The sequence below is a fragment of the Thunnus maccoyii genome, chromosome 13, assembly GCF_910596095.1.
Source record: "Thunnus maccoyii chromosome 13, fThuMac1.1, whole genome shotgun sequence".
Classification (NCBI taxonomy): domain Eukaryota; kingdom Metazoa; phylum Chordata; class Actinopteri; order Scombriformes; family Scombridae; genus Thunnus; species Thunnus maccoyii.
The window spans coordinates 2,114,649-2,137,834 of record NC_056545.1 but is presented as its reverse complement, the minus strand read 5'-3'; the positions used below and the strand labels follow the sequence as shown (position 1 = coordinate 2,137,834).

At 39.2% G+C, this 23,186-nt stretch overlaps 5 protein-coding genes across 5 annotated transcripts; all 5 read left to right on the top strand.

Moving 5' to 3' along the window:
- Positions 1–813: 813 nt before the first annotated feature.
- Positions 814–1,761, top strand: LOC121910385 (olfactory receptor 146-like). The gene has a single exon (XM_042431603.1). It carries the CDS (start codon positions 817–819, stop codon positions 1,759–1,761), a length of 945 nt encoding a protein of 314 aa, XP_042287537.1. The 5' UTR covers positions 814–816.
- Positions 1,762–6,878: 5,117 nt separating this feature from the next.
- LOC121910350 (olfactory receptor 52K1-like) lies at positions 6,879–8,231 on the top strand. Its single transcript, XM_042431538.1, has 2 exons — positions 6,879–7,014; positions 7,289–8,231. Exon 2 carries the CDS (start codon positions 7,293–7,295, stop codon positions 8,229–8,231), a length of 939 nt encoding a protein of 312 aa, XP_042287472.1. The 5' UTR covers positions 6,879–7,014; positions 7,289–7,292.
- A 4,945-nt stretch (positions 8,232–13,176) lies between these two features.
- On the top strand, positions 13,177–14,865 carry LOC121910331 (olfactory receptor 52K1-like). The gene has a single exon (XM_042431513.1). The coding sequence runs from the start codon at positions 13,180–13,182 to the stop codon at positions 14,116–14,118; it is 939 nt and encodes a 312-aa protein (XP_042287447.1). The 5' UTR covers positions 13,177–13,179; the 3' UTR covers positions 14,119–14,865.
- A 1,830-nt stretch (positions 14,866–16,695) lies between these two features.
- On the top strand, positions 16,696–18,523 carry LOC121910323 (olfactory receptor 146-like). Its single transcript, XM_042431501.1, has 2 exons — positions 16,696–16,731; positions 17,575–18,523. The coding sequence occupies exons 1-2, from the start codon at positions 16,709–16,711 to the stop codon at positions 18,521–18,523; spliced, it is 972 nt and encodes a 323-aa protein (XP_042287435.1). The 5' UTR covers positions 16,696–16,708.
- A 3,502-nt stretch (positions 18,524–22,025) lies between these two features.
- On the top strand, positions 22,026–22,970 carry LOC121910409 (olfactory receptor 146-like). Its single transcript, XM_042431635.1, has one exon. It carries the CDS (start codon positions 22,029–22,031, stop codon positions 22,968–22,970), a length of 942 nt encoding a protein of 313 aa, XP_042287569.1. The 5' UTR covers positions 22,026–22,028.
- The last annotated feature ends 216 nt before the right edge of the window (positions 22,971–23,186 follow it).

Sequence of the window (23,186 nt, the reverse complement as noted above, 5' to 3'; positions counted from 1 at the left end):
GTCATAATTAGTTAATTATCCTTGATGATTGATAAATTGCAAATAATCAACTGTGTTCCTCACAGATCCAACAGTTGGTGCCCAAATTATTAAGGTTAACAATATCTTATTTTCATAATTCATAATTATCTATGATAATTATGAATTATTATCTAGGATAATTATGAATTATTGCTAATAACCAAACACACTACTGCCCGTCCCAACACTTCCATCACTGAGAATTTCGAAACATGCTATGTAGGTGAGAATAGTAAGTACAATATCTATTGAATAACACACTGCATTTTTCATGTGCCTCCTGATCACTTGTAGTGGTTTTGGATTAGCCTTACACCTTAACTTTAACTTTAAAGCAGGATAATTTAGACTGCTCATGAATTAGAGTGAAAAGTTTTGGTGGAAGGGAGGGTGAACAGGGTGACAAACATTACTGACGTAACCGATTCCCCTAAAGATAAAATCAAGTCTATAAATGTTGCATCAGAGGAGATCTTGATCAGTGCTGGTGGATATTACCAGCAATGAGCAGGGAGACACAAGAAAGAGAAGACGAGATTGAAACCAGAGACACTCAGGTATTACTGATCTGCAAGTTTACTCACAGTTTTCATATCTTCTCAATTCTGATCGAACTGAAAACATATGTTGCACATTAACTTCTTCAGCTTTCAGTGTTACCATAATGATTTGAAATACTATGAAAGATTTAATGTGATTTGTAATGCAATATTTATATAATAGTGTGACTTAAAACTATCTCTGATAACTTGATTACCAGTCACATTAACAGTATTATTTTGTTCTTTCAGGTTGATGGAAAACTACACCTACAACAGCCCCATATTACAGCTGGAAGGGTTAAATGTCTCAAAGGATTCTACATACCCTGTGCTTCTCTTTCTCTTTTTCTCCTACCTGTTTATAATTGTTGCAAATGCCGGCATTGCTTTTATTGTTTTTGTCGACAAAACCCTTCACCAGCCCATGTATCTCCTTTTCTGGAACCTGTCAATCAATGATATCCTTGGAAACTCTGTCGTAGTGCCCCGTTTACTTACAGACATATTGCAGCCTCCCTCTGAACGCATCATCAGTTATTATGAGTGTGTGGTCCAAGCTTTCATCATACATATGTTCAATACTTCTTCCCACACTCTGCTCATGATTATGGCCTTTGACAGATATGTTGCCATCTGCAATCCTCTACGCTATGCTGCCATAATGACCAACAAAATGTTGATCAAACTGACAGTTTCTGCCTGGGGAGTGGCCTTTGTTTTGGTTGGGATTCTGCTCGGTCTGACCATACGGCTGAACCGATGCAGGACTCTGATGAGGAGCATTTATTGTAATAATGCTGCATTGTTTAAACTCTCCTGTGAAAGTGTATTCATCAATAATGTCTATGGCCTCACTTTCACTGTAGTCCTGTTTACAGGTTCTATAGGCAGCATGGTTCTCACCTATACTAAGATTACAGTAGTTTGTCTAACTAGTAAGAACAAGTCTTTGAACAGTAAAGCACTGAAAACCTGTGGCACTCATCTGGTCGTGTATCTGATTATGCTGCTCAGTGGAATGATTGTCATTATTCTGCATCGATTTCCCCAGTTGTCAGATAGCAAAAAAATTGCTGCCGTTTTGTATCATATCATCCCCGGCAGCCTAAACCCCATTATTTATGGCATGCAGTCCAAAGAGATACGAAGATTTTTGTCAAAGTTGTTTGATTCCAAGAAGGTTTTGCCATCATTTTAAGGAGAATATTCTATGTTTATTTGTACATTCATCAACACAAATAACATAACATGTGACCCAAGAGTAGCCTTATGTATTCCATGTTCATGAGAATGTCCCATGTACACAGGTGACCGACATGGGCCTGAATGTAATAGACGTTCATTTATATGTAAAGGTTCTGCACTGCAGGTTTAAAAAACTCAACATATTGGTTGATGTAACTTAAATATTATTTTCCAATTAATCCCTTAAATCAGGTTTTACAGAATTTTGACCAAGACACTAATAATTAACAATTACCATGTTCTGTCTGGTGGACAAACAATGTTTTTAGTTTACTGCTTATTGTATTACTGACAATATCCTCATATACAACATATCAGAGTCGGTCAGGGTTAGAACAATAAAGTCTTGGATTTAACTTTCAGAATTTTGTCACTGGTGTTTTCACAGTGCATCAACCTTTACTAGGGCAGACAGGCATGCCATGCCTGAGATTTAGAAATATTACAAAGAGATTGGATTTGAAGGGATAAAGGACATCTTTGGGTAAAAAGGGCAAGATGTTCATTGAGGCTCAGGGTGAGAGTGTGACTTTATGTCCTTTTGAATTTAATAACTTGCGATTACTGCTGTTCAGTGAGAGAGACCCAGATACTGTTTTTGTATTGTTTGAGCATGTCTGTAAAGCTAGGAACTGGTCTGATGCTGATTGTGCCTTGATGCTCCAATGCGTCCTCACCGGGAAAGTGCAGGAAGCTTACTCATCTTTGAGAACAGATGATAGCTCTAGCTATTCCAAAATAGAGTCTGAAGTGTTTAAGGTGTATGGGCTCGTGTCAGAGGCTTATCGTCAGCGCTTCAGGTCTTCGGAAAAGAAAAATCAATCATATGTTGAATCCATTTTAGGTGCTAGTTATCTGCGCTTAATGTTTCTACTCTGAGTTTTGTGATTTGTTACATTATCTCAGATGCCCAAATCAGAGACTTGTGAGATGGTCTTTGTTTTTGCAGGCCTATGAACTCAACATCAGGCATATTTAAGGAACAGATAATATCATAGCAGATGTGTTATCAGGTACTCCTTTGTAATGAATAGGACTGATTCCTGAGCCTGTACTGCGATTTCACTGATCTCATTTGGTGTCACTAGATATGATGGGTTAATCCTGAATGGAGACTTGCACATTTATATTATTAAAAAGAATCTGTGGAGCTTGTAAATCTACTGGACAGTTTTGAACTCAAACAACATGTAAATGAAGCCACTCATCAGCATGGTAACACTTTAGATTTAGTCATAACAAAAGGGTTAAATATTGATAATGTCTCAATATTTGAATTACCTATTTCTGATCATCACTGTGTTCTTTGATGCCAACGTAACCTTAACAAAGACTAAAAGGGTTCAGTTCAGCTATACAGCTGTGACTGCTCTTTAAATGACATGTTTGATCATTTCAACAATGGACTGTCATCTACTTTAAATACTGTTGCTCCAGGTTAAAAATAGATCAACTGGCAGAATCTCCCCATGGTTAAACAATAACTGTCTTAATGAGATCAAGAGAATCTGTCAGGCAGCTGAAAGAAAATGGAGGAAAACTAGACTCACGGTTCACTGTAATATATACAAAGACGCCATGACTGTCTTTCTTTCCCGATGCCTTCAAAACAGCTGTTGTCAAACCCTTACTACAGAAACCCAACCTAGATGGTAATGCACTGACCAGCTATAGGCTGATATCCAACCTTCCATTCATTAGTAAGATACTTGAAAAGATAGTTTCAGTGCAAATAACCTCCTTTCTTAAAGAAAACAATATCCTGGAGGAATTTCAGTCAGGCTTCAGAACCACAGCACTGAAACTGCTCTTACTAAAATAACCAGTGACCTCAGACTAAACTCTAATGAAAATAAGGTCTCAATTATCATCCTCTTAGACCTAAGAGCAGCATTTGATACGATTCACCAGGATATCCTAATCAATCATCTGGAAAAGCAGGTTGGTCTTTCTGACTGTGTGTTAAACTGGTTCAAGACATACATCAAAGGGAGAAAGTTTTACATCAGTCTTGGAGATTATGTGTCTGAGGAACATGACAACTGCTTTGGGGTTCCACAAGGGAGCTGCCTTGGTCCATTATTATTCTCATTGTACATGCTGCCACTTGGTGACATCAACAGAGAGCACAATGTATGTTTCCATAGTTACACGGATGACACACAACTGTACATCTCCGCTGAACCAAATGATGCTGCAGCTATAAACTCCATTACTACCTGTCTTAAGGCAATAAGTAAATGGATGAGCAATAACTTCTTAAAGTTAAATGACAAAACTGAAATCCTTCTAGTTGGCTCCAAAACAAAAAGACAAATGCTTTATAATAATCTGGGGAAATTAATTCCCTGGATTAAATCTGAGGTTACAAGTCTTGGTGTTATTTTAGATTCAGATCTAAGCTTTTTACTTGCCGCCCAAAAAGACCCACTGAGAGACTCCAGCTCATTCAAATCTCTGCATCTCAGGTATTAACCAGAACCAAGAGGAGAGAACACATTAGTCCAGCTGTTCTGCATCGGCTTCCTGTAACATTTAGAATTGACTTTAAGGTCCTCCTCCTTACATACAAAGCCCTTAATGGGTTAGGACCAAGCGGCAACCTCTGTGGCTAAAAAATGAAGCCAATGCAGAAATGCCAAAAACCTGCATTCTATCTAATGGCCATCAGGGGACGACTCTACTGGCTGCAAAAGAAGTCTGATTGTATGGAAGTCTATGAGAAAATGACCCTACTTCTCTCTTGATTTATTACCTCAGTAAACTGTTTCCTAATGAGTTTATGGTCTCAATTGCTACTTTCAAGTCTTCTTCAATACAGCATAATGTTCATTTTGTAAATTATGGCCCCATTTAGAGTAAACTAGACGATAAAGCAGGGTATGCTTTAAGGTGTGGCTATGTTGTGATTGACAAATCCTTACCACAGTGACAGCGTTACTTACGTAACGTAACCACGGCATATAGGCATAGTTGCTGCTATTCTACAGTGTGTTTTCAGTTCACTAAAGTTTATTGTAACATTTTGGTCTGCGTAGTCTCTCGGTACGAAAAGGTGTCAGAAGCGACAACACAATCTTTGCCGCAGGCGGTGAAGAGATCCCCTTATTGGCTAAACAGGCCATCTGAGGCCTAAGGAGGCAATATAGCGCAGATCTCTCTGACAAGCACCTGGGCAAGGCAGTACGAAACCAACTCTCAGAAGGCCTGGCTAGAATCAATTATTTTCCATCTTATGTACATTCACATGTTTTTATGTTCATTTTATGTGAAAGCACTTGGTGTGTGTAATTTCTTTTGCTGTAAAGCACTTTGAGCTGCTATACAAATAAAGTTATTATTATTATTACTATGATTATCATTATTATCTCATACTGCCTTGCTTTGATCTGCTCTGCTGGGACTGTCTTCTTAATTTTCTTCCAAGGCACCAGGGTTTTAGAAGGTGGGTTGGAGAATCAGCGAACCAAGCTGGTATGTGTACAGTATGTGTACACTGTGTTTTTTTATGTGTTTGTGTTTGTGTGTGTGTGTTTTGGGTTTTTTTTTTTTGATAATAAAGTTTTTTGGGTTAATGTGGGGTTGGTAGTATGCCATTATCCCATTGGGTCTTTATGGGGGGTTGACAGCCCCTACTTGGTCTGCCTGTGTGTTTGTGTGTGTGTGTGTGTGTGTGTGTGTGTGTGTGTGAAATACTATCTTTTGCATGTGTATTATTGCTTTATTTATTATGCTATCTTTAAGGTGCCTTAGAAGGTTGATTCCAGTTTACTTATGTTCATTTTCTTATACACGGTTCTATCCAGCTACTTCAAAGACCTCCAGGACTTTACAACAGGTTGGCAGCAGTAGGAAGTAGGAATCGCCATGGGGTGTTCCATCTCCCCCATTCTATTTGTAGTGGCCTTTGAAGTCATCCTCTTCTGAGCAAGGCAGACCGCAGGAGGAATAAAACTGCAAACAGGGGAGAGGTTTCCCCCACTTAGGAGCTACATGGACAATGTCACAGTTGTCCTGCAAACAGCTCCATACACAAAAAGGCTTCTAAAGAGGTTAGACGAACTCGTGGCAAGAGCACGAATGAAGATCAAGCCTTCCAAGTCGCGTAGTCTCTCGCTACGAAAAGGTGTCAGAAGCGACAACACGGTCTTTGCTGCAGGTGGTGAGGAGATCCCCTTATTGGCTAAACAGGCCATCTGAGGCCTAGGGAGGCAATATAGCACAGATCTCTCTGACAAGCACCTGGGCAAGGCAGTACGAAACCAGCTCTCAGAAGGCCTGTCTAGAATCAACCAGAGTCAGCTCCCTGGCAAGTACAAGGTGTGGTGCTACAACTTCACACTGTACAAAAGGGTGATGAGGCCATTGAAGATGTGCGAAATCGTAATGAACAGATTATACAAATTCTACATCCGAAAATGGCTGGGGCTGCCACGGTACTTCTCTGAGACAGGACTCTTTGGGGAAAACTCACTCCAGCTGCAACATCAGGAGATCATCGGCAGAATGTATGTGGAATTAGCAGGGCTTGGCTGGGGAGAAGCACCACGTCTCTGGTCCAAAGCCACGAAAAAAGAAAGGAAAGTAATGGTTGTGGAAGAGGTGACAAGGGCAGAGCAAGAGCTCTACAAAATCCAACGAGTGGCACAGGGTCGACAGGGATGCTGGACCACATGGGAGGGCACTCTAAATAGATTGGTCAGCTGGGCCGAACTGTGGAAGATCCAACAAGCCAGACTCAATTTCCTGCTTAGTGCAGTGGCCTGTACACTATCAATGAGAAGATTTCAGATTTGAATTATTTATGTATTATTTATCACTGAGAATTTGGAAACATACTATATGGGTGAGAATAGTAACTTCCAAATTGGAGTAAATCTTTTATCTATTGAATAACACACTGCATTTTTTTTTTGATCACCTGTAGTGGTTTTGAATTAGCCTTACACCTTAACATTAATTTTATAACAGGATGATTTAGACTGCTCATGAAGTTGAGTGAAAAGTTAGAAGAAGGGAGAGAGAAAGGGAGGGTGAACAGGGTGACAAATATTACTGACGTGATGATAACCGATTCCCCTAAAGATAAAATCAAGTCTGTAAATGTTGCATCAGAGGAGATTTTGATCAGTGCTGGTGGATATTACCAGCAATGAGCAGGGAGACACAAGAAAGAGAGGACGAGATTGAAACCAGAGACACTCAGGTATTACTGACCTACAAGTTTCCTCACAGTTTTCATATCTTCTCAATTGTGATCGAAGTGAAAACATATGTTGCACATTAACTTCTTCAGCTTTCAGTGTTACCATAATGATTTGAAATACTATGAAAGATTTAATGTGATTTGTAATGGAATATTTATATAATAGTGTTTATATGTATATAGTTAGCTAATGTTGCACTTATTACTGTGACTTAAAACTATCTCTGATAACTTGATTACCAGTCACATTAACAGTATTATTTTGTTCTTTCAGGTTGATGGAAAACTACACCTACAACAGCCCCACATTACAGCTGGAGGGGTTATATGTCTCAAAGGATTCTACGTACCCTGTGCTTCTCTTTCTCTTTTTCTCCTACCTGTTTATAATTGTTGCAAATGCCGGCATTGCTTTTATTGTTTTCGTCGACAAAACCCTTCACCAGCCCATGTATCTCCTTTTCTGGAACCTGTCAATCAATGACATCCTTGGAAACTCTGTCATAGTGCCCCGTTTACTTTTAAACATGTTGCGGCTTCCCTCTGAACGCATCATCAGTTATTATGAGTGTGTGGTCCAAGCTTTCATCACACATATGTTCAGTACCACTTCTCACACCGTGCTCATGATTATGGCCTTTGACAGATATGTGGCCATCTGCAGTCCCTTACGCTATGCTACCATAATGACCAACAAAATGTTGATCAAGCTGACAGTTTCTGCCTGGGGAGTGGCCTTTGTTTTGGTTGGGATTCTGCTCGGTCTGACCATACGGCTGAACCGATGCAGGACTCTGATCAAGAGCCTTTATTGTAGTAATGCTGCATTGTTTAAACTCTCCTGTGAAAGTGTATTCATTAATAATGTCTATGGCCTCACTTTCACTGTAGTCCTGTTTACATGCTCTATAGGCAGCATGGTTCTCACCTATACTAAGATTACAGTAGTCTGTCTAACTAGTAAGAACAAGTCTTTGAACAGTAAAGCTCTGAAAACCTGTAGCACTCATCTGGTTGTGTATCTGATTTTGCTGCTCAGTGGAATGTCTATCATTACTCTGCATCGCTTTCCCCAGTTGTCAGACACCAGAAAATTTGTTGCCATTTTGTATCATATCATCCCCAGCAGCCTCAACCCCATTATTTATGGCATGCAGTCCAAAGAGATACGAAGATTTTTGGCAAAGTTGTTTGATTCCAAGAAGGTTTTGCCATAATTTTAAGGGGAATATTCTATGTTTATTTGTACATTTATCAACATAAATAACATAACATGTGACCCAAGAGTAGCCTTATGTATTCCATGTTCATGAGAATGTCCCATGTTCACAGGTGACCGACATGGGCCTGAATGTAATAGATGTTCATTTATATGTAAAGGTTTGCACTGCCAACCCTCCAGTCACAAGCTCACTTCTCTAACCTTTATGCCACCACTGCATATTAGAAAACAGGCACTGGAAGTGAAATCCTAATTGGAATTCTGATCAGTCTGACCATCTAGCTGAACCAATGCAAGACTCTGATCACAAGTCCCCATAGTGACAATGCTGCTCTATTTAGGCTCTCCTGTAAAAGTATATTAATCATTAATGTCGATGGCCTCATTTTCACTGTAGTCCTGTTTATAGGTTCTATAGGCAGCATGGTTCTCACAGTTTACAGTAGTTTGTCTGAGCACTCATCTAGTTGTTTATCTTATCATGCTGATCAGTGGAATATTAATTATTACTCTTCATCGCTTCCCCCAGTACTCAGATTACAGGAAACTCTGCATGAATGAAGGAGCAGTTGCTTCAATTTGCTGAGCATTATGCCGTGGTCATTGGAGACAAACGTTTCAGGAAGAATGGTCCAGGTATCTTTGGATAATTCGTAATTCATTTGTAATTCAAAAACCAAAAAATGGTAAATCTGTTATTTGTTTCAAAACAAAAAAATGTTTTTGGTGTCAGAATTAAATAACGAAAAACCAATCAAACCTGGCCCGTTTTTGGTTTTTGCCGATTCATTTTACCGTTATTCTTTTTTGGATTGAATATCGAGCAGGTCTGCAGACATTCAGCCAATTCGTTTTTGCGTTTGCAACCAAAAACGGAAGTCACGTGGTTTTTTCCTTTTTTCATTTTAAACCAAAGATGAAAAACTAAATCACGTGATCTATTCCTTTTTTGTTTCCCAACGAAAATCCAGAAAACCAAATTCAAAAGCAATTTTGGTTTAGAAATCAAGTATTTTTTGTCAGTTTTGTACGATAGCGGAAGCGGCTACATTAGCCTACCCATGATCCTCAGCGACCGTTGCTATGGTGAGGACGCCAGCGACAGCCTTAACATATAGTCAGTATAACATTATGTAGTACTGCAGATTATTGGTTATGATCGGGATCAACGTACTTTACTGTACATTGAACTGTAAAGAAAATAATGTGTGTTATGGACAAAGAAACAAAGTGTATGAAATATAAGAAAGGTGATAAGAGAATAAATTAAACATAAATAATTAATAAATAATTACATCATGTAACAGTGGAGGTTGAATAAAATGCACAATCTAAAGTCCAGTTTGATGAAAATTACGAAAGTGAAAGTGTAGGGCTTAAATGAGGGATTTGACATGTAAAGTTCAGTTTTATAACCCCGCCTTCATCCCGTTTACACACACGCGTGGCTGTCGCTGGCGTCTTCACCATAGCAACGGTCGCTGAGGATCATGGGTAGGCTAATGTAGCTGCTTCCGCTATCGTACAAAACTGACAAAAATACTTGATTTCTAAACCAAAATTGCCTGGTGTTTCGAATTTGGTTTTCTGGATTTTCATTGGAAAACAAAAAAGGAATAGATCACGTGATTTCATTTTTCGTTTTTGGTTTAAAATGAAAAAAGGAAAAACCACGTGACTTCAGTTTTTGGTTTCAAATACAAAAACGAATTGGCTTGTTGTTGAGCTTACTCATCCTTGAGTACAGATGATAGCTCTAGCTATTCCAAAATGAAGTCTGCGGTGTTTAAGAAAAGAAAAGAAGAAAAGTTGGAAGGATGACTGTCATGTGTTGAAGACATACTGACTAACACGCCTCACATTCCAGGTCACTTTAGTTCATTTTCTTTATTATAATAAATCTTAATTTGCTGACATTTTTGATGTGTCCATTCCGGTTCTTTGTCATGGTCTATGCATATGCACCTTCCCATTCACTTAAATTAGAAAGCATGTCCAAACTTTTAATTGACACTGTATATAGTAAAAATAAAGAAAATAAAGCTAAACACACATTTGGCATCATATTAACCACTAAATGTAGCCTAGAGTTTAATGTTTTTTGCATGGAAAACGAGGCATAAATTGCTTTACTGGTACTTAGTGTACCAACATAGCATGTTAGCATGCCCTGTTGTTTCATAGGCTAAATACAAAGGGTTACTTTTTTTAAAGAAAAGATGAGTAGGGTAAATATGCATCCATCATTCTTAATTATTTGTTGATGTATCTATCTGAACTTTTCTATTACTTTCTTCTGTTGGGCCTCAAACCATGAGGTCACACAGAGAAGGCCTACATGTAACCTGTGAGGCCTGACCACGAGGTGCTTGTTCCTTTGTTTTCCCCGAGACAAAGGAATAGCGCCAAATATGCTGCTTACAGACAATGGGAGTCCATTGCAAACTTCATTTCCAAGGATGCTTTGCGATTTTCACACCTCAGCCGGGAACAGTCAACATACAGTCTCATTGGCGGAGACGCTCCTGCACAGTGGAGCGTCCTGATGACGCAGCCATGACATCACTGCCCCTTTAAAAACTGAACGTGCCCTGAAGCACATGCCTTTCCCATGTCACTGAGCTAGGGCTAACTTCTGTTCCTCTGTGAGTCAGCTGACTAAAGGGGGTACCCCACGCACGTGTTTTCCGCTCATCGAAGACTCACCTCGTCAGACGAGATGAGACTTCACCCGTGTTCACCCAAACACATTCCTGGATCCGAGAGAGACTGCTGCTGCAACCAGCGTCGTCAAATTCCCTCGAGACGGAAGAAACGCTTCTTCACCGAGTCGACTCTGCTGTTCTCTCCGCCACGCCACTGAGAGCCAGCTGCCGTGCTTTTTGCCGACCGTGCGAGAACGGCCACCGCCTGCATCCGAGCCCAGGACAAAGCCGGACATAACGACGGACTACACACACACCCTGCTCGCTTTCTGAAGTGACCAAGTAAGAGGCATAAGTCTGGGCAGAGGCAGTGTTAGTTGTGTGTTCTTATCAGCATCAGTTGCTGTTGTATAGCATTTAGCTTTTAGCTTTATTGTTGTTGTTTTGTTGTGTTGTTGACGGACCGCCGAGTCCAGTTTTCCTGCTGTACTCTTAGGGAGTATTTCAAGTTTGCTGCCTGTTTAGTTGTGTTCACCACGCTAGACTGTTTTGTGTTTGTCCCGCTCGGGACTACTGCTGTGTTTGTGCCATCGTGGGCGAGGAAGTAAGTTGCTTTGTCGGTCAGAAACCAGACAACGTGCGTTACAGACTGCCGTCCGTACACACGCTGTCTGTGGACAAAGGAAGCGCTTCTCTTCCTCTCACGATCACTTTCTCTCCTTCTTTCCTCTCCCTTCCGACCTACACATACACACACACACACACATACACGCACCGACATCTTTTGCACATCTGATGGTCAGATAACGTCGGACAAAGCTTCGCTTTGTCTTTCCTTATCCGCTATCAGACACGTGTGTTTTTCAGAGAAGTCGGTGAGTGCGAGACGCTGTCCACCAGGCGGCGCCATCTTGCTTCTGTCTAACCAAGACACCACCATACTCCTGCCATCCGGTTCTCGCGCGACATGACTTCCTCCCATAGTCACGTCCGCGTCGCAGACTGACGACGTTGTCACGTCAGGCCCTGTTGCCATCTTGTCGCACGCACGCACGCACGCGCACACACATACACCTGCATGTGTCCAACCCTGTACATAGCTGTTTGTGTTTGTTTGGTAGAATTAGATTTTAGGATAGTTGTTTATTGAATGAAGCATTTGTTAACTTTGTTAATTTTGCTAAGTTTAATAAACACTGTTATATCTTTAAAGAGAAGTTCTTCTGTCATTATTGTGTGTAATATTGTGAAAAGTGGCTGATTGAAGGAGTCAGAGCTCGAATTCAACCCTTCTTTGTTCACCCTTGAATATTGATATCTCTCAGATATTAACATTCTAGGTGAACTCCCATTTATGAGATTACCTTGTTTGGTTATTGGTCCCGGTTTCCGGGTGGCGCCCCGTATTTGTTAATTCATATTAATAATTCTATTAATTGTCATAATTAGTTAATTATCCTTGATGATTGATAAATTGCAAATAATCAACTGTGTTCCTCACAGATCCAACAGTTGGTGCCCAAATTATTGAGTAAGGTTAACAATATCTTATTTTCATAATTCATAATTATCTATGATAATTATGAATTATTATCTAGGATAATTATGAATTATTGCTAATAACCAAACACACTACTGCCCGTCCCAACACTTCCATCACTGAGAATTTCGACACATGCTATGTAGGTGAGAATAGTAAGTACAATATCTATTGAATAACACACTGCATTTTTCATGTGCCTCCTGATCACTTGTAGTGGTTTTGGATTAGCCTTACACCTTAACTTTAACTTTAAAGCAGGATAATTTAGACTGCTCATGAATTAGAGTGAAAAGTTTTGGTGGAAGGGAGGGTGAACAGGGTGACAAACATTACTGACGTAACCGATTCCCCTAAAGATAAAATCAAGTCTATAAATGTTGCATCAGAGGAGATCTTGATCAGTGCTGGTGGATATTACCAGCAATGAGCAGGGAGACACAAGACAGAGAAGACGAGATTGAAACCAGAGACACTCAGGTATTACTGATCTGCAAGTTTCCTCACAGTTTTCATATCTTCTCAATTGTGATCGAAGTGAAAACATATGTTGCACATTAACTTCTTCAGCTTTCAGTGTTACCATAATGATTTGAAATACTATGAAAGATTTAATGTGATTTGTAATGCAATATTTATATAATAGTGTTTATATGTATATAGTTAGCTAATGTTGCACTTATTACTGTGACTTAAAACTATCTCTGATAACTTGATTACCAGTCACATTAACAGTATTATTTTGTTCTTTCAGGTTGATGGAAAACTACACCTACAACAGCCCCACATTACAGCTGGAGGGGTTATATGTCTCAAAGGATTCTACATACCCTGTGTTTCTCTTTCTCTTTTTCTCCTACCTGTTTATAATTGTTGCAAATGCCGGCATTGCTTTTATTGTTTTTGTCGACAAAACCCTTCACCAGCCCATGTATCTCCTTTTCTGGAACCTGTCAATCAATGATATCCTTGGAAACTCTGTCATAGTGCCCCGTTTACTTTTAAACATGTTTCGGCTTCCCTCTGAACGCATCATCAGTTATTATGAGTGTGTGGTCCAAGCTTTCATCACACATATGTTCAGTACCACTTCTCACACCGTGCTCATGATTATGGCCTTTGACAGATATGTGGCCATCTGCAGTCCCTTACACTATGCTACCATAATGACCAACAAAATGTTGATCAAGCTGACAGTTTCTGCCTGGGGAGTGGCCTTTGTTTTGGTTGGGATTCTGCTCGGTCTGACCATACGGCTGAACCGATGCAGGACTCTGATGAGGAGCCTTTATTGTGATAATGCTGCATTGTTTAAACTCTCCTGTGAAAGTGTATTCATTAATAATGTCTATGGCCTCACTTTCACTGTAGTCCTGCTTACATGCTCTATAGGCAGCATGGTTCTCACCTATACTAAGATTACAGTAGTCTGTCTAACTAGTAAGAACAAGTCTTTGAACAGTAAAGCTCTGAAAACCTGTAGCACTCATCTGGTTGTGTATCTGATTTTGCTGCTCAGTGGAATGTCTATCATTACTCTGCATCGCTTTCCCCAGTTGTCAGACACCAGAAAATTTGTTGCCATTTTGTATCATATCATCCCCAGCAGCCTCAACCCCATTATTTATGGCATGCAGTCCAAAGAGATACGAAGATTTTTGTCAAAGTTGTTTGATTCCAAGAAGGTTTTGCCATAATTTTAAGGAGAATATTCTATGTTTATTTGTACATTCATCAACACAACATAAAATGTGATCCAAGAGTAGCCTTATGTATTCCATGTTCTTGAGAATGTCCCATGTACGCAGGTGTAATATTGAGGGAAGGGGTAAGATAATTTGCCTGCAACTTAAAGTAAAACATGCATATATTTGTCACTTTAAATTATGTAATTTCTTATCTGGAAACACACATGGTAGTTAATGTGTAAAAACTACAAATCAGCCTTCTGAAATGCATATCCACTTATTTCTACTTACTGTTAGTTTATGGTTATGTTGTGATGTGTTAACCACCATTAAATTGATGCCAATACCAATATCGATATTAGTGAGTTAAAGTTGGAGTGTGGGACTTTTATCTCCCCCTCCTGGCAGTGCGTGAAATTATAAGTTATGGGTATGTTGTGATGTGGTGACAGCCATTAAAAATTAAAAAGTGCCCTATTGACAACTGTGATGAAGACAAAACTATTGAACATTTACTTTTAAAATGACAGAGGTCTAGAGATATGTGGGGGGAAATGGCAGGTGTTTAATATTACTGTGAATTATAATGCAGTGATTTATGGTATCTTTCTAGAAAAGATGCCCAGATTGCACCATAAATTCTACTGAACAATAATATGTACTGTTGTAACAAAACAAAACAAAACAACAAAACTAACATTGTAAGATTATGTTTTATATTTTGGTTAACACTATTATTCACGGATGTAATATTGTTGACGATGTATTATTATGATTGATGATTAAAACTGATGATTAGTGTATTAGTGTATTATTATTGTTAGTGGTGTATTTTATTGAACGTGTCCTTTTTACTTTTATGTATGCAAATTTTCCCTATGCAAAAAATTAATTAAGTATATTTAAAAAGTAACAGCCAGATATTTGAGAATTGACAACATATTGGTTGATGTAACATACATATAGTTTTTGTATGAATCTCTTAAATCAGGTTTTTACAGAACTGTGACCAAGATGGTAATTAGTTAACAGTTCACCTGTGGATAAACAATGCTTTTGGTTGACTGGTTATTACATTACTGACAATATTCTCATATACAACATTCAGATGGGTGACAAATTAAAGCAAAAACCAACATAAAGTCTCTTAGTAAGGTTTTGGGCCACCACATGCTGCCAGAACAGCTTCAATGCGCCTTGGCATTGATTCTACAAGTCTGTGAACTCTACTGGGGGGATGAACACCATTCTTCCCAAAGATATTCCCTCATTTGGTGTTTTGATGATGGTGGTGGACAGCACTGTCTAACAAGTCAGTCCAAAATCTCCCATAGGTGTTCAATTGGGTTGAGATCTGGTGACTGCGATGGCTGTTCTTGTTTTCCATTGGAACAATTAATAAGAATGCTTCTTGTTTTGCACTGGCACCAAATTACTGCTTTCTGATTGGCTGCTGTTCGTGATCAATAACGAGACCTAAGGCTTGACTGTCAAATACCTAACTGTGCATTTGTTTAACACTCATAGATATAATTTCTATCTATATGGCTTTTTGGCTCCCTGCATGAGAAACTAATGATAATGATATTCCAATTATCCAGTTAAATCAAATCTGTTATTTGGCATCCAATTACATGCTTTTTTACTGATATAACACAGATTAATAATCAACATTAATATTCAGGGGAGACAATTAGCCTACATTTTAATTGATGGGGGCAGTAAAGGACCTGGATAATGGATAGGAGAGCGCTGGCCCAAAAAAGGTTGGGAACCACTGATATAAGATAAAGGTGATCACCAAGTTTGCCAAATTTGGACTTCAGCTTGGATTGAGATTTGTTCTCATGGGGGTGGAGGGTGGGGGTGGGCGGGTTATCCCCCGTATCTCATAGGTCTATCCAAATAAAAGTAAACTAGTCTATGCGTGGGTGCCTGGTTATGTTTTAAATTGCTCCATCTGATAAACAGCCTTAGCTGACCTGGTGTGCTGAGCTCAGAATTGCAGTGATTTGAGCCAGTTGTGGCGAAGCAGAGTCTATGATTTGGCAGGAGATTTCAGAAGTTGATCCGAGAGAGATTAGAGCATGTTGGCAGCTGTGTAAAATGTAGAATTGTGTTACTAGATTTCAGCATTGAGGTTTTTTAGATTTCGCATAAGCATACCAACCTAAAAACCTATTATTGGGAATGGCAAGAAAGTTTCAGGGCATCAGAGACACAGTATCCCCGAAATCATAGTAACTCACTCTCACTCCTGCATGGCGTGGGAGGAGAGGGACAGATGCTGTGCTGCTGCCAGAGGAGCCACTGACTGAGATTACTCTGAGCAACATGCATGGGAATACATTATAACATAGATTTGTGTATATTTCTGGCTTTACCCCGATGGTCTGAATAACTTGGGGCTGCATGATGCTGCTGTTGCACTGTGCTGCTCTGTCTTGTCTGTCTGTGTGCTGTCGGTGTCTTCTTTTCGTGCTGCCTCACAGTCAATGTGTGAGAGCTGGCAGCCCTGTGATCACTCAGAACAACTTTGTATTGATTTGCAGTGACCTTCCCTCTAAGGGGACAAGTGGACCCAAACCATGCCAGCAAAATGCCCCCCACAGCAGTTACCAGGTTAAGTACTCTGTTATTGAGAAGGACGAATTAGTACGTCATTTGGACCCTGCACCATTTTAAGGTGTATGTAGGAGCTGGAGTATCGTCTCTAGAGGTTTATAGAGACCACAACCTGCTGACTCAGATGCCCAAATCAGAGACTTGTGAGATGGTCTTTGTTTTTGCAGGCCTATGAACTCAAGCATATTAAATCATATTAAAGGAACAGCTTATGTCATAGCTGATGCGTTGTCAGGATGAACAGGACGTGTACTCTGTGTTTTTCATGTGTGTTTGTGTTTGTGTGCCTTACATCATTTAGATTGTTCATGAAGTTGAGTGAAAAGTTTTGGTAGAAGGGAGGGTGAACAGGGTGACAAACATTACTGACGTAAGGATAACTGATTCCCCTGAAGATAAAATCAAATCCATAAGACATTACAACAGAGGAGATCTTGATCAGTGCTGGTGGATGTTACCAGCAATGAGGGGGAGACATAAGAAAGATAGGACAAGAGATTGAAACCAGAGACACTCAAGTATTACTGATCTGCAAGTTTCCTCACAGTTTTCATATCTTCTTTTAATCAGTTATGATTAAAATAAAAACATATGTTATGCACATTAACTTCTTTTAGCTTTCATTTTCCTTAATGATTTATGGAACTATAACTTCTTCAGCTTTCAGGGTTACATAATGATTTGAAATACAATGAAAGATTTAATGTGATATGTAACAGAATTTTTATATAGTTCTGTCTATATGTATATAGTTAGTTGTTGCACTTATTACTGTGACTTAAAACTATCTCTGATAACTTGATTACCTGTCACATTAACAGTATCATTTTGTTCTTTCAGGTTGATGGAAAACTACACCTACAACAGCCCCACATTACAGCTGGAGTGGTCAAATGTCTTTAAGGATTTTATGTACCCTGTGTTTCTCTTTCTCTTTTTCTCCTACCTGTTTATAATTGTTGCAAATGCCGGCATTGCTTTTATTGTTTTCATCGACAAAACCCTTCACCAGCCCATGTATCTCCTTTTCTGGAACCTGTCAATCAATGATATCCTTGGAAATTCTATTATAGTTCCTCGTTTACTTATAGACATATTGCGGCCTTCCTCTGAACGCATCATCAGTTATTATGAGTGTGTGGTCCAAGCTTTTACCACACATATGTTCAGTACCACTTCTCACACTGTGCTCATGATTATGGCCTTTGACAGATATGTGGCCATCTGCAGTCCCTTACACTATGCTACCATAATGAGTAACAAAATGTTGATCAAGCTGACAGTTTCTGCCTGGGGAGTGGCCTTTGTTTTGGTTGGGATTCTGCTCGGTCTGACCATACGGCTGAACCGATGCAGGACTCTGATCAAGAGCCTTTATTGTAGTAATGCTGCATTGTTTAAACTCTCCTGTGAAAGTGTATTCATTAATAATGTCTATGGCCTCACTTTCACTGTAGTCCTGTTTACAGGTTCTATAGGCAGCATGGTTCTCACCTATACTAAGATTACAGTAGTCTGTTTAACTAGTAAGAACAAGTCTTTGAACAGTAAAGCTCTGAAAACCTGTAGCACTCATCTGGTTGTGTATCTGATTTTGCTGCTCAGTGGAATGTCTATCATTACTCTGCATCGCTTTCCCCAGTTGTCAGACACCAGAAAATTTGTTGCCATTTTGTATCATATCATCCCCAGCAGCCTCAACCCCATTATTTATGGCATGCAGTCCAAAGAGATACGAAGATTTTTGTCAAAGTTGTTTGATTCCAAGAAGGTTTTGCCATCATTTTAAGGAGAATATTCTATGTTTATTTGTACATTTATCAACACAACATAAAATGTGAACCAAGAGTAGCCTACTGTATTCCATGTTCATGAGAGTGTCCCATATACACAGGTGTATAAGCAAACATAAGGTTGTCCAAAGAAAACCCACATGGGTTCCATTCTTCCAAAAAATATTCCCTCATTTGGTGTTTTGATGATGGTGGTGGTGAGCGCTGTCTAACACGTTGGTCCAAAATCTCCAATAGGTGTTGAATTGGGTTGAGATCTTGTGACTGCAAAGGTTATAGCATATGATTCACATCATTTTCATACTCATCAAACCATTCAGTGACCCCTCATGCCATATGGATGGGGGCATTGTCATCCTGGAAGAGACCACTCCCATCAGGATAGAAAAGTTTCATCATAGGATAAAGGTGATCACCAGGGTTGTCAACTTTTGACTTCAGCTTGGAGTGAGATTTCTTCCTGTGGGGGGGTTACACTTTAATCTCTCAGGTCTATCCAAATAGAAGTAAACAAGTCTATGCATGGGTGCCTGGTGTTTTAAAATGGGGGAACAAACTTGGATAGATACATAATTGGTGAGGGCATCTGGGGGTCATAACCCAGAAAAAAAAACTAATTTAAAATAAATTTCCTGCATTTCTACACCACCTAACCTCTTGGATTAAGTCAAAAAAACAGCCACCTGCGCTAATCTAGGTTAGTTAGACTGAGGATGCTATGAAAACCAAGAATGCATCAAGAACAGTATATAACTGGGTGGATCATGACAGGAAATGATTATTAGAAGAATGGCTGTTTCATATTTGAAATGTTTTTCATTTCAAAAGCCTTAGCTAACCTGATGTGCTGAGCTCAGAGTTGCACTGATTTGAGCCAGTTGTGGTGAATCAGGGTCTCTTATTTGAGATTTGAGAGGTTGATTTGAGAGAGATTTGTGCATATTGGCAGCCATGTAAAATGTAAAATTGTAAAATTGTGGTTCTGTATGGGTGCCCTTCTAGTGAAAAAAAAGTCTAACATACTGAAGTTCAGAATCGGGTGCCCTTTCAATGAAAAAAAGGAATTAAGTGCCCTGTAGGGTGCACCCACGTTTAAGAAAACATGATGCCATGATGAGTGCCCTTTCAGTGAACAAAAAACATGGTGAAGTGCCCTTCAGGGTGCACTGTATGGGAGAAAAACATGGTGAAGTACCCCTCCAGTGAAGAAGATACTGTGCCCTATAAGAAAATTTGAAAACCAGTTATCCATTCTAGTTGACACGATAGCATGTATGGGTTTCTTGCTGCCAGTAAAAGAGAGCATGTCACGAACCAGGTGAAAAAAAACAAGTTACAAACATTACTAATATGATTGTTAAAACTGAAATCAATAACAAAAATAAATCAAGATTCCTGACATAGTCTCTAGTTACGAGTCTCTTTGTTGTTATTGGTTTCAAATAATTGAAAGGTTTTATTTCCTACCGTTTCATATCCCAGATAATTTCACATATTTTCAGCTGTTTATGTTTTGTTGGTGATGCCTTTACTTCTGACAATGGCCGTGTGTAATTTTAAATTGCTGTTTACATTGTATTTACATCATCACTTTGTGTGGATTCCAGGAAACTAGCAACCACTTTGTGAAAGTTAATAGAAAAAAAAATGATGGCAGCAGAGCCAGCCAAGCCAATAAGCAACCTTTGCAGTCCTGTGGCCAGCAGAAGCCCCCCTAGAAAGAGAGGAGGTGAAAAATTTCACACAAAAAAAGCAACATAAAAGAATAAAATAAAAAAAAACACAGCTCTCTATATTAAACATCATAATAAGCATAGTGGTTATTAATTTAGTTGCTTTTTATGGCAAATCAACAGCCCTTGCAGCTGAGGGTAAGGCTTGTTCCAGCACCCGTATGTGTGTGTGTGTGTGTCAGTGAGAGTGTGTACATCACCCCTTGTCACAGGGTCAGTCAGAGACTCTTACGATATCTGACAAAAAAAGAAAATATTTGTCTGTACATGAAAAAAGAAAAAACAAGAGGCTCAAAGAAGAGAAGAGGCAAGGAGATACATGTATTTAAGCCTTTAGGCTCCATTTTTGGTGCCTGTATCTTAAGATAATCTGCACTAAACCACAGGAGAGCATTAGCCTCTTATATCAGCCTTAGCCACGCCATCTTGTATTTTGTATATCCACTGTCACTCTGGAGGTCTGTCTCTGTCTCGCTGAGCTGATATTATTATTGTTATCATTATAAAGATAAAATGTGATGTGAAACTTTATTTTCTATTTTTTTTCCAAGTCACCTGTGTGTTTACTGCCTCCTAATATACATGGAAATTATAAAAGTCAATTATTAAAATGAATACATTTAATGGTACAAGGGTCTTCTTCAATTTAAGCCATCATCTATCATTATCATTTAAGCCATTATCTATCCATTATCTATCTAACATTATCTATGGAGCTGTGATGTTCACATCTGGTGTTATAAAGCATTTAACAGAACAATACAAGTTTAGGCAGAAACAGGCCCAGTTTGGCCTCTGCACTAAAGGGATAACGTTAATAACTTATTCTTTCCATCCCCTTTCCAGGAGCACTACTAAAGTACATGATTGGAAAAGGGTCACAGTTGCCAGTAAACATACTGTAGCTCCCACTATTGAGTATAAAAGGGGAGTAAAATGATAGCCTTCTGCATTCTAAAAGTTAAGTCAATGTTTAATTAATTTCTTTATTTCATTGCCTTTCCAATCAGCCACCTCTACTTCTGGTGGGGAACGTGGTCATGTCACCCAAAAGACTGACAATGCTGGTAAGTTATGTGTTTTAGTCAAACCTATAGAAACAGCTACATTATGCTCTTGTTGTGGTGCTTTGTTCATTGCTCATAAATCAAAGGGGCCCCCAACCAAATTTTGATTAGGGCCCCCAAAGGACTAGGGACAGTTCTGGATGGTGGAACTGAAAGTAGAACAACGTGACTTCTAGTCTAGTCTAGTTGTATATTTCAACTCATTAACAGTTGCGATGCCCAGTGTAATAATCCTTAATATTTCATCAGACATTATCCAAGGAAACAATGATTGATTCCCCAAGAGTTAAAAACATGTCTATAAAACACTGCAACAGAGAACATCTTGTTTGGTGCTGGTGGGTATTACCAGCAGTTAACCAGTAGAAGAAGGAGAAGACAGATTGTAACCCAAGACACGCAAATAGGTCTTACAGGTCTACAAAAAACTGTTTCTTCACAATTTTTATATTTTTTTTCATAATGTCTGATAACTTGTGTAAATAATATTTGCTCACTCAGCTTTAACTGTTACAGCAATAGTAAAAGACTATGTATTGTACACGCGTTACCTTAGCATTAATTAATATCTGGGAAAAGCTAAAAGATTATGTTGTGTTTAATTGTACAATAAGTTTTGTTCCTAGAAAATTATTTCTCATTGGTAGATTGACTAGACAGTACATGTGACAGTAAGAACATTGTTTTGTTCTTTCAGGTTGATGGAAAACTACACCTACAACAGCTTCACGCTCCAGCTGGAGGGGTTAAATGTTTCAAAAGATTCTGTCTACCCTTTGTATTTCTTCTTCCTTTTCTCCTATCTGTTTATAATGGTTGCAAATGTTGGGATTGCTATAATGGTTTTCACTGACAAGAACCTTCACCAGCCCATGTATCTCCTTTTTTGCAACCTGCCATTTAATGACATCCTTGGAAACTCAATCTTAGTGCCTCGTTTGCTTATAGACATGTTTAGGCCTCCCTCTGAACGCCTCATTAGCTACTATGAGTGTGTGGTCCAAGCTTTTACCTCACACATGTTTGGTACCACCACTCACACTGTGCTCATGATTATGGCCTTTGACAGATATTTTGCCATCTGCAATCCTCTACGCTATGCTGTCATAATGACCAACAACATGGTGATCAAGCTGACAGTTTCTGCCTGGGGAGTGGCCTTTGTTTTGGTTGGGATTCTGCTCGGTCTGACCATACGGCTGAACCGATGCAGGACTCTGATCACAAGTCCCTATTGTGACAATGCCTCACTTTTTATGCTCTCCTGTGAGAGTGTGTTTATTAATAATGTCTATGGCCTTACTTTCACTGTAGTCTTGTTTACAGGTTCTATAGGCAGCATGGTTCTCACCTATACTAAGATTACAGTAGTTTGTCTGACTAGCAAGAACAATTCTTTGAACAGTAAAGCCTTGAAGACCTGCAGCACTCATCTGGTTGTGTATCTGATCATGGTGTTCAGTGGAATGTCCCTCATTGCTCTGCATCGCTTCCCTCAATACTCAGATTACAGAAAACTCAGTAGCATCCTGTTTCATATAATCCCTGGCAGCCTGAACCCCATTATTTATGGTGTGCAGTCCAAAGAGATACGGAAATTTTTGGCAAAGTTGTTTGAGCCCAAGAAAATCTTGCCATCATAATAATTTCCAAGTCTGATTTGTAAATTTTACAACACAAATGATATAAAATATGAACTAAGAATGGCCTATTGTATTCCATATTCTTGTGTTTGTGCCTTGTAAAAAAAAAATGGACAGGCAAACCATCCTCATTCTTTACATCACAGCACGGTAATAATACATCTTACATCTTTTCCTTCTGCCAAAATCTGAATTGACTGGGCCTGCTCAGCATTT

Excerpts from the sequence above, each read along its gene's own strand:
- LOC121910385 (XM_042431603.1), top strand. The coding sequence starts at position 817 with ATGGAAAACTACACCTACAACAGCCCCATATTACAGCTGGAAGGGTTA.
- LOC121910350 (XM_042431538.1), top strand. The coding sequence starts at position 7,293 with ATGGAAAACTACACCTACAACAGCCCCACATTACAGCTGGAGGGGTTA.
- LOC121910331 (XM_042431513.1), top strand. The coding sequence starts at position 13,180 with ATGGAAAACTACACCTACAACAGCCCCACATTACAGCTGGAGGGGTTA.
- LOC121910323 (XM_042431501.1), top strand. The coding sequence starts at position 16,709 with ATGCCCCCCACAGCAGTTACCAG. Across the intron at positions 16,732-17,574 it reads CCCCCCACAGCAGTTACCAG|GTTGATGGAAAACTACACCT; the intron begins GTTAAGTACTCT and ends TTGTTCTTTCAG.
- LOC121910409 (XM_042431635.1), top strand. The coding sequence starts at position 22,029 with ATGGAAAACTACACCTACAACAGCTTCACGCTCCAGCTGGAGGGGTTA.